Source organism: Eleutherodactylus coqui, chromosome 6 (assembly GCF_035609145.1).
Source record: "Eleutherodactylus coqui strain aEleCoq1 chromosome 6, aEleCoq1.hap1, whole genome shotgun sequence".
Classification (NCBI taxonomy): Eukaryota; Metazoa; Chordata; class Amphibia; order Anura; family Eleutherodactylidae; genus Eleutherodactylus; species Eleutherodactylus coqui.
In genome coordinates this window covers 30,774,908-30,788,772 of record NC_089842.1, presented here as the reverse complement: position 1 = coordinate 30,788,772, position 13,865 = coordinate 30,774,908, and the positions used below count along the sequence as shown (strand labels likewise).

Below are 13,865 nucleotides of genomic sequence, written 5' to 3'. Positions count from 1 at the left end.
TGCACTGTTGCTTTTGTCACAGTACACACATCAATTACAGAAAAGAAATCCTAGCCGTCTGGCTACTAATGTCATATATGCTTTTTAGATCTATCTATCACAGTGGTCTAACGCCGCAACATGACATAGCAATGTGCAAACATCGTATCCAACAAGGGTGTCAGTGTAGGGGGCATCCTCCACTGTCAGACTGATGGTATTGCCACAGCTTGGTCCGCAGCGGAGCTCAGGTTTGCAGCACTCTCATCTCTTTCTAAGTGATCTCTATCTCTTTTTCTGCTCTCAACAGCAGTGTGGCTGGAGGTTTTAACTCTTCCAACCACACTAATACAGCTGTCTCAGCTAATTGGTCTCAGTCTGCCTGGAAAATAGCAACTCCCTACATATGGTAATAACTTGATGGTACGTTCCTTTAATTACTGTCTGGTAAGACAAAAAACTGGTGGTTCCACTCAGCTCTCCAGAGGCAATCAAATTACTAAAACGATTATGTTCAACTTTTCCTTTATTGGTGATTTAGACAATCAGCATTAAAATATGTGTTTTTCGGGAAGAGACCCCCTCATCTGTTCAGCCAGATCACACAATATAATTAGACAATAATAAGTAAAGAAAAAGGTCGGAGTAAAAGAAAAAAGAATCAGAAAAGGCACACAGATTAGAAAATCCCAAGCAATTTAAAATCAGTCAAATCTCATTTAACACGAAACCACCAACTCTTTCTCAAGCTTGTTGGTTGCTTCCGCTATGGAAAGAAGCATAGAAAATGCTGCAGTAGTATTTGCCACTATAGTCAAGAGAGTTTCTCAAGTTGTTTGACTAAGGACACTTTAACCTGTTGGGCATAGGTGCCCAACAGGTTGTTCTAGCGATAATGGGTCCAGTGCCTTTACACATGAACGATCATCGCTGATTGAATGGAGAAGGAGCAGGCAGGAGATCGTTCTAGTCTGCCTGCCTCCATTCACAGTAAATTTATAAATGAACGACTGCCTATTCACACGGGCCGATCCGTCGTTCAGTTTTTTCTGCATGCATAAACTAAACAATGAAGGAGAAACTAGCAAATTCTCGTTTGGCATTCAGTCGGGGCGTGCCTTTACATGCGGGATGGATGCAGGAATCTAAACAATTTATCAGTCCGTGTAAAAAGGCTCTGAGGAAACATTCCAAATCAGGTCTTTTGTAAATGGCTCCTCCACATTTGTCATCTGTCTTCTAGAATGTCCCTGTAATCTCCAATATGTCAGACATTGCAGTGCTGATAAGTAAACATCGATCCAAGACGACCAATGGCTTCTGGAATCACAGCATTTCTAGACAGGTGTCTATTTTCCACACTATTTTTGTACACTTCAAATCAATGCGGCCCTTGCTTTTTGTGGGCTGCTCCTACCACACTGGTTTTGCTCCACCAATTTTTCTATTCTGCATCTATATTAATTATTGTCTAACGTATCTTCAGGCAGCCAGGGGCTGTATTACCGAAAGTGAGGTATTGGTCAACAAGCAATTTAGTTCCTCTATAGGTAACTTTTAGACCAGTTTTCTCATAATTTTAACCCAGATTTATCAAAGCCACACACTACTCACATAATACCGCCATATGGATGTGAGACAATACTGCCATATACAGCTTAGATAATACCTCCATATAGATGTAAGTCAATACTTTCATATACAGCCCATATATTACTGTCATATGGATCTGAGACAATACTGCTATATACAGCCAACATAGTATATTCATATGGATCCAAAATAAACATGCCATATACAGCCCACATAATACTGACAAGGGGATCTAAAACAATGCTGTCATATACAGTTCATACTATATAATACCACCATATGGATCAAAGCCAATAATGCCATATATTTTATGACCACGAATGCAAGAAGTCTGATTGGTAAAGTGGGTGAGCTTGAAGCAAGAATGACTGATGAGAGTTATGATATAGTTGGAATAACGGAAACATGGCTTGATGATAAGTGTGATTGGGCGGCAAATTTACAGGGGTACAATCTCTTCAGAAGAGACCGAAGGAACCAGAAAGGGGGAGGGGTATGTCTGTATGTCAAATCAAACTTAAATCCGAGACTACGGGAGGTCATAGGTGTAGGAGACGAACAGGTGGAATCTCTGTGGGTAGAAATACAGGGAGAAAAAAATAACAAAATCCTTATAGGGGTCTTCTATAGACCACCAAAAGCAACAGAAGAAACTGAAAACTTACTATTAAGGCAGATAGAAGAGGTGTCAAAGCGCTACGAAGTAATTATAATGGGGGACTTTAATTATCCAGATATAATATGGGAAAATGAGACCTGCAAATCTCACAAGGGTGATAAGTTCTTGAGAGTAATTAAAGATAATTACCTGAACCAACTTGTGCGGGAGCCAACTAGAGGGAGGGCTATTCTGGACTTAGTACTAACTAACAAACCGGACCGAATAAAGGGGGTACAGGTTGAGGGGTACTTGGGGAACAGTGACCACAATATAATCAACTTCCAGCTGTCATTCAATAGGAAGCCTTATCAGGGAGCAACAAACAAACTAAACTTTAGTAAAGCAAAATTTGATGAGCTTAGAACTACTATCGGTAACATTAATTGGGACAACTTCCTCAAAAATAACGGTACAGAGGACAAATGGGAAAAGCTCAAAAGGATCCTAATCACCTCCTGTGAGCAGTTCATTCCCTTTAAAAATAAAAGAATCTCAACTAAAAGGAAACCAATGTGGCTCGACAAGATGGTAAGAGGGGCAATAAACGAAAAAAAGAAAGCGTTCAAACTACTAAAACAAGAAGGCAGCGAAGAAGCGCTAAAATCATACAGGGAAAAAAACAAAATATGCAAAGATACGATCAAAATTGCTAAGGAGGAGGTGGAAAGACTGATCACCAAAGAAGGCAAAAACAACCCGAAACTATTTTTCAACTATATTAACAGCAAAAGGATTTGCAGGGAGAGCACTGGCCCTTTAAAAAATAATGCAGGAGGAATCATTGAAGATGATGGAGGGAAGGCAAATCTATTAAATAGTTTCTTTTCAAGCGTATTCACAAATGAAAAGGAAATGCCACACGAGATACAGGGGAATAAAATAAACCCCTCGCAAAATATGTCATACCTAACGCAGGAGGAAGTGCGGAACAGGTTAAAGAAGATTAAAATCGATAAATCGCCAGGCCCAGATGGAATACACCCAAGGATACTAAGGGAACTAAGTGATGAGATAGCTAGGCCGCTATACCTAATGTTTCTAGACACTATCAAGACCAGTGTTGTACCATTGGATTGGCGCATTGCCAACGTGGTTCCAATTTATAAAAAGGGGACCAAAAGTGAGCCTGGTAAGTCTCATCTCAGTAACGGGAAAAATTTTCGAGGGGATTCTGAGAGACGCCATCGATGAGCACCTCAAGGAGAACAAGGGAATAACTCCTCACCAGCATGGATTCATGAAGGGTCGCTCATGTCAGACAAATCTGATCAGTTTCTATGATGAAGTAAGCTCTAAGCTGGACCTGGGAGAGTCTATTGATATCGTATATCTGGGCTTCTCTAAAGCGTTTGACACCGTGCCACATAATAGGCTAATATACAAAATGAGACAGCTAGGATTGGGTGAAAATGTGTGTAATTGGGTTAAAAATTGGCTCAATGATAGAAAGCAGAGGGTGGTAATAAATGGTTCATACTCTGATTGGACCACAGTCACTAGTGGGGTGCCACAGGGTTCAGTATTGGGCCCCATTCTGTTCAATATATTCATCAACGACCTGATAGAGGGGCTGCACAGCAAAATATCAATATTTGCAGATGACACAAAATTATACAATATAATTAATGCAACGGAGGACAATGTGCGGCTACAAACTGACCTAGATAAGCTGGGGGCTTGGGCAGAAAAATGGCAAATGAAGTTCAATGTTGATAAATGTAAGGTTATGCACATGGGCAGCAAGAATGGATGTTACCAATATTCACTTAATGGGGCACTGCTAGGGAAAAGTGATATGGAAAAAGACCTGGGGGTACCAGTGGATTGTAGACTAAACTGGAGTAACCAATGCCAGTCAGCTGCTGCAAAGGCAAATAAAGTTTTGGGATGCATTAAAAGAGGTATAGGGGTGAAGGACGAGAACATTATCCTTCCATTATATAAGGCACTTGTCAGGCCTCACATGGAATACTGCGCACAGTTCTGGTCACCGGTGCTCAGGAAAGATGTTACGATATTGGAGGGGGTTCAAAGAAGGGCAACTAAACTAATACATGGAATGACGGGACTGGAATACCCAGAGAGGCTATCCAAATTGGGACTATTTACTCTAGAAAAAAGAAGGTTAAGAGGCGACGAAATAACTATGTATAAATACATGAGGGGACAATACAAGGATCTCTCCCAGGATCTGTTTATACCCAGGACAGCAACAGTAACAAGAGGACATCCGCTACGTTTAGAGGAAAACAGGTTTCATCACCAACATAGAAAGGGGTTCTTTACTGTTAGAGCAGTTAGACTGTGGAACTCTCTGCCTGAGGACGTAGTGATGGCAAAATCCTTAGAGTTTAAAAGGGGACTTGATGTCTTTCTGGAGAGGAAGGATATTATAGGTTATAAATCTAAGGTTATTTGTTAATCCGGGTATACAGGCAGGTAGGAACTATTAGGGATCCAGGGAACAGTCTGATTGCCATTAGGGAGTCGGGAAGGAATTTTTTCCCAAAAGGGCTAATTGGCTTCTGCTCTTGGGGTTTTTTGCCTTCCTCTGGATCAACAAAACAGGAAGCTAGACAGGCTGGACTAGATGGACATTGTCTTCATTCAGCCTTACGAACTATGTTACTATATACAGCCCATATAATACAGCTGTATAAATCATATATATACTGTCATGTAGAGCCCATATCACCTATAGATAGGTGATAAAAGTCAATTGTGAGACAACTCCTTTAAACTTGTATAAATCTTTTCCGCCATGTCTTGTGACATTGTGGATGAACAGTCAGTTTCATTGTCTGCTTCTCAAAGACAAAATGAGTATTAACTCCCGACCCTGCCATCTCCTTCTCCAATCGCTTCACATCCTAAGCTTCAGGTTACCACTTCATGTTCTCCAGATATCTAGAATTCACCAACTCATCCTCCAACACTCTCTCATCCATCCCCACCCTTTCCCCCAACCTCTCTCCTTTCCTAACACCCTGACCCTGAGCCTCCTTTACACCCTCCCAATAGACTCCAGTCTCTTTCTGCATTGTCACCCTCAGTTGAACCTCCCTTACAATGAGTTTTTTTTCCTTCCTAGGTGGAATGGAAGTAACAAAAACATATATCCGACAATGTGGACCAAGCAGCTTGTGCTCAAAAACTGGAAGCATCAGCCTCCCCAATGGTAAAATGAAGACTGGGACCACCTGCTGTAAGACCAGTGACTGTATGCCTGCCAATCCAACCCGTAAGTGCCCCTTTTGAGATTAGTAATCGTTATGTGATATGATGTGATTTGTGGTAAATTTTTCATGTTCTTGTGAAGAAGCGTAAAAAATAAAAAGTTCCTTACATCTAGAGAACTCCTGGGCAACTTCTTAGTCTAAGACTTAGTCTGTACATTGTGCAACTGCTATTCTAAGATGGCCATACATGATGTCACTTGGATTCACCCCTTCTAAGAACAAGAAGCATAATGTGACCAAATCCCAACCCAAGTGATCATTAACAGTAAAGGCAAATTAGAGTGAGTTCTTCTGTCTCCTATGTTCTTAGCCAGTCGTACATCATTTTAGTGGCAGCAGAGTGTAGGGTCATTGCCTTGAGGGTACTTTGATAGAGAGTAAAACCCAATTGTAGTGTTGAAGAGCAGCATGTGAGAAGCAGAAGTCCACTTTCCTCGTCTCTGTAAGTCCCACGGGACCGCTGCTATGACTGAAGTAAGGAAAGCATTCTAGAAGTGGCCTACTTTTGCTACAATACTTCCATGGAGCCGTCGTTGGACCTGTGTTCATTCCAGCGACTCTCAAAACTGATCGGTACTTGAATCTCCTGCAGACAACAGTGGATGACTTGATGAATGATCTGCCCCTATCGTAGCAGAAGGAGGCCACTCCAAGAACACTTTCCTCACTTCAGTCATAGCAGTAGTGTCATGGGACTTAGAGATGTAGAAAGAGCATTTATGCTTCTTACGTGCTACTCTTCAACTTTGCAATTGGGTTTTACTTTCTGTCTCTTACAAGGGCCACAACACAAAATCAAAATCCAAGTTCTGGGGCCCCCATAGGTCTGTGTGGCATACTATCATGTAGCACAATTATGCCTTCATATTCAAGTACCCTTTTGTTATTTGAATATGAGTATTTTTGGCTACACCCTGTATACGGTCCTAATCATGTTATGTCTCATTCTAAGCATTTTATTTACGTTCTTCATCATGTTATATATGAGTCTCATCATGTCATGTTTAGTCCTTATCATTTTATATATGGTCATCATCATGTGAGCTCCCCCTAATGCTTGCTGAATAGGTACTAGTGTAGTATGTCTCCACCAGAAGACATGGGTTGCTAGGCTGAGCTACAGGTAACACTCAGGTCACTCCCACAGCTGCCGATTGAATCCTGCACTTACACCTTCACAGATTCCCACGCCCACATCCGTACATCTTGTACATGTCTCCCCATAAACACATGTACCGGCCTTCCCCCTGACAGCTCACACATCTCCGCTCCCGTCCCTCAACGACCCCACTCTCACCATCCATGCCACGCCCCTCTCTGGACTGTAGTCTCCTCTCCTCGCTGGCTCTCTCTCATCGAGCCACGCTCAAAGGTCAGTAAACATTGGGCATCAGCCGAGGTTGCTCCCTCTTCTGGCAGCAGACACAGCACCAGGGTGGAGGATTAGGAGGATGCAGGCTGTATACTGCTGGCTCACCGCCACCGCCTTATAGATGTCCTGTCTACAAGGAATACTCTGCAGATCACACAGGCCCTGGGCAGATTCTCAGCTCGGAGCTAGGACGTAGGCATAGGAATCTGTGAAGGTGTGTGTGCAGGAGCCAATCAGCAGCTGTGGGCATGAGCTGGGCATTACCTGTAGCTCAGCCCGGCCAACCTATGTCTTCTGTTGGACACATACTACACTAGTACCTATTCAGCAACCATTAGGGGAAGCTACACTGTATATATCTGTATATAGTGAGCTCCCCCTAGTGGTGGCTGCATATATCTGTATGCAGTCAGGTCCCTCTACTGGTGGCTGCAGGCCGACAGGATTTTACTACCCATCCTGAGTTCTGTATCAGAAAAACCAAGCTCCAACTCTTAGAATTCCCCCCCTTAATCTCCTGGCATCACAGTAGGTAAGTTTACATTCTGGCTGGGGGGTACTTAACACAACAGGACATAGCGGGATTCGGGTGTGACTGGTAGCCAGCATTCCATTGCAGCAGCAAGGATCAGTGAGAACATCGATCCTCGCTCTTAACCACTTATATGCTGCGATCAATGTACATTGTGGCATGTGAAAGGTTCACAGAACCATAAAGCTTTTAAAGGTTCAAGTTCACCAAAGGGGTTTGTATTGTGCACAATTGGAAAATCCTAAAAGAATAATGATTTTGGTATCGTCGTATTTATAGCAGCCAGCAAAAAAAAAATGATCATGTCACTTTTGCTGCATGATTAAGGGCTCATATCCACGGCCATATGTGTAAAACGCAGCAGGTGTCCAGAGACCGTGTATAGGCTGACTAAGGCCTCCTGCCCACGGCTGGGTCGGATTCCGACAGCGAAATACAGCAGCGGAATTAGACCTGGTGACCTCCAGAGACCCCTACTCACCTATCCAGATCAGCCGCGAATGTCTTGGCTGACAAGCCAGTGTGGATGCGCAGTGTAGGGCATGACACGCTGGCGCTTGATTATGATGTGCTGGCGCTGGGCTATGATGCAGATTCCTGCAGTGAGCATTGCGGAAGTGCCGCAGGACAGACAGCTTCCATTGTCTAAAATGTAACCCATCCGTGCGATTTTTCCGCACCAAGTAAAACATGCTGCGATTATCCGCGAGAGCAGAAAATCGCGGTTGATTTCCACCCAGGGGCAGGGAAACATAGCGTGTCTATGGACGGACATTGCTGTGGAATTCACAGAGGGCATCTGGCCACGAATTCCGCAGCCAAAACCCAGCCGCTGCACATTTGGGTACGGCGGGGATGAAGGAATCCTCTGCCACAGCTATCACAGCTGTGGCATAAGTCCGCGGCATTCTCCCTATGTTTTCAATGGGGCTAGCGCTGCTGCCGCTGGCCCCATTGAGACCACTAGCAATATGCCGGTTCTATACCGGCATCTTTCTTGTGCTGCGAGGCGAGAGTTTTCTCGTGCTCTCGCAGCGCAAGAAAGAAAAAATCGTCAGTGAGCGTCCACCCTTCACCCTTTCCAGTCCAATGTCGGGCCTGCCCCGACATCATCATTTTCCTCCACAGCTCCGTTGTCGGGGCAGGCCCGACACTGCAGTGCAGGAGTGCATCTGCACCGAATCGTCAGACACATCGGGTGCAGATACACTCCTGCACTGGTCCTCATTGAGGACCCCCGAGGAGAAGGCAGAAAGGGTTTTTAACCCTTTCTGCCTTCTCCTTTACACATTACATAGCGCTCAATTAGCGCTATGCAATGCATAGAGATTCTGGCCGGCGATAATGTGACCGCCGGTGTTACCTGACCCCCGGCGGTCACATGAACGCCGAGCCGGGAGCCTGCACCGTGGGGGGGGCCTGCTTACCTGACCGGTGTCTTCCGCATTCTCCCTTCTGTCTACGGGCTCGGCGATCATGTGACCGCTGGGTGCCACCTGACCCCAGCGGTCACATGATCGCCGAGCCGGGAGGCAGAAGGAGAATGCGGAAGATGCCGGACAGGTAAGCAGGTCCCTCCACGATGCAGTGAGTACCTGCACCCTCCTGAACTCTGTCAGTTCAGGAGGGTGCAGGAAAATGTATTTTTTTCTCACCCATTCTCCCCAGCTCCAATTTATTTGGAGCTGGGGAGAATGGGTGAGAAAAAATAAATGGATTGGAAAGGGTTAATGTTTTAAATAAGGAAGAATGGCAGAATTCATGTGTTTTCTTACCTTGCCCTCCCCAAAAAATTAATACGTGTTGTACAAAACATTACATGTACTCAAAAATAGTATCAATAAAAACTACAGTTCGCCACGCAAAAAAGAAGCCTCATACGGCCATATCGATGGAAGAGTAAAGTTATGGCTTTTGAAAGTGGAGATAAAAATCCTCCTAAAAATCGTTACGTCCTTTGGGTAAAAATAGACGGTGTTTTTAACAGTTAAAGGGGTTGTCCCGCGGCAGCAAGTGGGTCTATACACTTCTGTATGGCCATATTAATGCACTTTGTAATGTACATTGTGCATTAATTATGAGCCATACAGAAGTTATAACAAGTTTTATACTTACCTGCTCCGTTGCTGGCGTCCTCGTTCCCATGGAGCCGACTAATTTTCGCCCTCCGATGGCCAAATTAGCCGCGCTTGCGCAGTCCGGGTCTTCTGCTGTCTTCAATGGGGCCGCTCGTGCAGAATGCCGGCTCCGTGTAGCTCCGCCCCGTCACGTGCCGATTCCAGCCAATCAGGAGGCTGGAATCGGCAATGGACCGCACAGAAGAGCTGCGGTCCATGGAGGGAGCAGACCCCGGCGGCCATCTTCAGCAGGTGAGTATGAAGACGCCGGACCGCCGGGATTCGGGTAAGTACTACCCGGTGTGTTTTTTTAACCCCTGCATCGGGGTTGTCTCGCGCCGAACGGGGGGGGGGGGTTAAAAAAAAAACAAAACGTTTCGGCGTGGGACAACCCCTTTAATGAATGGCTTTAGTGTGTAGCAGATGAAGGAAAGCCTGTGACAGGCTGCAGCTTATGTTCGATTGTAGAACTTCCTTTTTGTCTACTCACCAGGTTGCTTTCAGTTCTTGATTTTTCTTTCTAGTTCCTCCAGACTCCAATAAAAAAAATGGCATGAAATGTAAGACATGTTTTGCACCAAACTCTCCGTCTTGTGACACTGATCTGTACACCAGCTGCCTTGGAAATGAGACAGTTTGTATCACTCAGGTCGTGAACAGAACAGGTAAAAAAAAAACCTCAGATTTATCATTATTTGATGTTTTTGCAAAAAAAAAAATATTTTTGCTCATTATGGTTTTGTTTTCATTGATGGACCCCATCATAAGGCAATGAGATAGTTTAGTTATAAATTCCGTAGATGGCTCCGCTCATTGTGCTTTGCTTTCCATTGATAGACCCCATCATAAGGCAATGGGGTAGTTTAGTTATAAAGTCTGCAGACTGCACCACTCATTGCAATTCTGTTTCCATTGATGGACCTCATCATAAGGCAATTATATAGTTTAGTTATAGAGTGCTCTGCTCATCGTGGTTCTGTTTCCATTGATGGACCCCATCATAAGGCAATGGGGTAGTTTAGTTATATCATCCGCTGCCGCTATTACCCTGCCAACTGGCCCACTCCTCAAAGTAACACCAATGTCCACACCTGTCATCATGGTTCCACCAGGCTGGCATCACCTATTTTTCCCTGTGTGAGTAGTACTCACCTGTCTTGGCCGGCACCTGACGAGGCTGCATAGACATTAAAGCTATAAATAAAGTTGAGCAGCGTCTCAAGTGTCTCCTTAAAAATTGCATCCGTCTTGATACCTCTTTATTTACTCCATAGAAGTTTGTGGTACAACAACGTTTCAACCCACGTGTAGGTTGAAACGTTGTTGTACCACAAACTTCTATGGAGTTAATAAAGAGGTATCAAGACGGATGCAATTTTTAAGGAGACACTTGAGACGCTGCTCAACTTTATTTATACCTTTAATGGATATGGAAGGACCAATGGAGTCTGGCTTCTGGGTATGAGCTTTGCGAAGTATGTTTTCTTTTCTGCCTCCCACAAAGTGCTTTACATGATAGTGCCGCTGTGACAATATTTTCTTTTGAGGATGCATAGACAGTCTGAATGCAGATCGGCTCTTTAGATGGAGTAGAGACTTCTCTTTTCCAGGATTTTGCTACACAAGATGAAGAGAAAAGGACACTTTTTGTACCACATATCCTAGTAGTGTGACGTCTCACACTCTGTGACATAAAGCTGGCTCTTAGTACTGTACTACTACATCACTTAGGCCTCATAGGCGTTAATAAAGGCGTGTAAAAACGCCCATTTGACTGAGCCCTTAGGCTTTTCATGCACACAAGCGATTTCTTTTCTTCTCAGTAATGAAAAATTTGTCCAATTTTTTTGTGTGATTTTCATGTGTTGTTGCAATTTTTGTGAATTATTTGCATCCGTTTTTATGTAAAGCCACTCCTATACATAACTCTGTGGGTCTAGGGTGGCCACGCCCCTCATGACAAGCCACACCTATTTTTTAAATTAGTGAAGGCGGCATGAAAAATGTAAAAGTCGACAAATTTTTTGCTAATTCCTACAAATATTTGAAACTTTTTTTTTTCTCAGAGTAGCATTAAAGGCTTTATGACTGCCCCCTCCCCATGCCTCTTGCCCAAGATCTGCTGCTGCTCTGTTCTCACCACTGCATATGTATACCCACAGTAATATCCTATCACACAATCTCTTTGCCACTCATATATTTCTGTTTTTTTATACTTTAGTTATTATTAGTCATTTGTATAGTTATTATTAGTCATTTGTATTATAAGTCCTTTATATTTTTATTAATCATTTCTATCACCCTTCATTATTCTCCAGGGGACATTCCCACCACAACAACTATGCGAGGCTGTGCCACCACAGAGATGTGTGAACCCGCCCGCCAAGTGTGGCACCTGGAAAAGATGACTGTCTACCTAGAGAACACTTGCACAAACAATGGGGTCTACGTACGACCCCGCCTGCTCCTGTTGATCATCCCGCTCTGGCTCTTTTCCTTGATACTTAGTCACTGAGATGTATCCGCTATGATACAACCTACAGCTCTCATCTCCTTGTATATTTGGGGCTTGTGTGGCAGGTTGCACTTTGATTACGGTACTTGAATTGTACCCTGAGCATGGCGCTCGTTGCTTGCACACTATATATGACGGTACAACAATTCTTAAAGACTTCGATTTGGTAATAATTATGTGAGTGAAGACGTTTTGTCCAATAGAGAATATCTTCTATATAAGCTACTGCCTTCATATAAACAATTATATGTGTATTCAGGGATTCTTCCCATCTTAGCCGAATATGGCCGATCACTAAGACATGCCATCACTTGTTGGTCAATGGGCGTTAGACACAATGGGGCCCCCATCAATGACATGTATGAAGGGTCCAGAAGTTGTATAGAGCTTCACCCAAGTTACAGGACTTGCTTCGCGCATGGACCAAGGACACAATGTGCAGAGAAATATTCAGGAGGACTCGTGGTGGTTCACAGAGCACCACCACCCCTTCATTTGAGCAATTGATGGGGGTTAGACCCCGCTTATTAGTATTAGATGGAATAATTAGCAATATATTGTCACCTGCTTAAGGGGGTTGTACAAAGATCTTAAGTTTAGGGGTCCAACCGTTGGGTCCCCAACTAATTCTAAGAATAGGGTTCCCTATGGCCATTGCATTAATGGAGTGGAGGTTGAGCATGCACACTGCCACTTCCTTCGTTTCAGTGACAGTGCAGGAAATTGCAGAGAATGGGTGTTTAGTAACATCCGGGGCTGTCATTGAAATGAATTGAGCAGGGGAGCATGTGCGCAACCTTCACTCCATGCATGCATGGGCCATCTGGACCCTTGTTCTCAGAATCAGTGGGGGTCTCAGCAGTTTGACGCTCACTGATCATAAAGTTATCCATAGATTGGGAATAGGATTAGATTTTTGTACAACCCATTTAAGATGGAAACCCTATAACTTTTAGGCACCTAACTATTTACACTTTGGATAATATTACCAGACCTTATATGTTAGAATATAGTAATGTCTATGTGAGATAGTAAGCAATACATCATTGACCTGCTATGACCCTGCACTGCACTGGCAGGTGAGCAAGAGAACATATTTAAGAGCTGAATGTCGAATAGGTTTCAATTTCTTCGAATTGATGTAACACCATAAAAGATTAAAACCCGATTCTTCGAGTAATAAACATTTTATATTGGAAGGAGTCAACATTTTCAGGTGTTTCCTGTCTTTTTATGCAATTTTAATTCCTGGTCACCAAAACTGGGATCTATATTGTCAGTTGGTCTGACATCTGCATCGGAAGGTCCGGTCGCAGGTCGCCTTGAAGTAATGTCTGAAAGCAGTGAAAGAAAAAGCGCTGCATGATCGTCTATATGATACCAGACAGGAGAGGCGACAGCCCCTTTATATACTACACTGCACAGGAGGAAAGACAGCTTATCTATATACTACACCACACAGAAAAGTCGACAGCTCCTCTATATAGTATACCACATAGGAGAGCTGACAGCTCCTCTACATACTACATTACACAGGAGGGCTGACAGCTCATCTATACACTACACAACACAGGAGAGCTGACAGCTCCTCTATATACTACAACACACAGTAGTGCTGACAGCTACGCTATATACTACACCACACAGGAGAGCCGACAGCTCCTCAATATACTACAGGACAAGAGGGCTGACAGCTCATCTATATACTTTATATACTACACCACACAGAAGAGCTGAGAACTCCTCTATATACTACACCGCACAGGAGAGCCGGCAGCTCCTCTAAATACTACACCCCACAGGAGAGCCGACAGCTCCTCTATATACTAAACCACACAGGAGAGCCGACAGCTCCTC

The 13,865-nt window shown here is 43.9% G+C and overlaps 1 protein-coding gene across 1 annotated transcript in view; it reads left to right on the top strand.

Annotated features, from left to right (window-relative positions):
• The window catches only part of LOC136632000 (phospholipase A2 inhibitor NAI-like), a 61,586-nt gene extending 48,371 nt beyond the window's left edge, over positions 1-13,215 (top strand). The window contains exons 3-5 of the mRNA XM_066606530.1: positions 5,325-5,474; positions 10,018-10,158; positions 11,812-13,215. Of these exons, the coding sequence (XP_066462627.1) occupies positions 5,325-5,474; positions 10,018-10,158; positions 11,812-12,008 (488 nt within the window). The 3' untranslated portion in view covers positions 12,009-13,215. The remainder of the gene's footprint in view (positions 1-5,324; positions 5,475-10,017; positions 10,159-11,811) is intronic.
• The last annotated feature ends 650 nt before the right edge of the window (positions 13,216-13,865 follow it).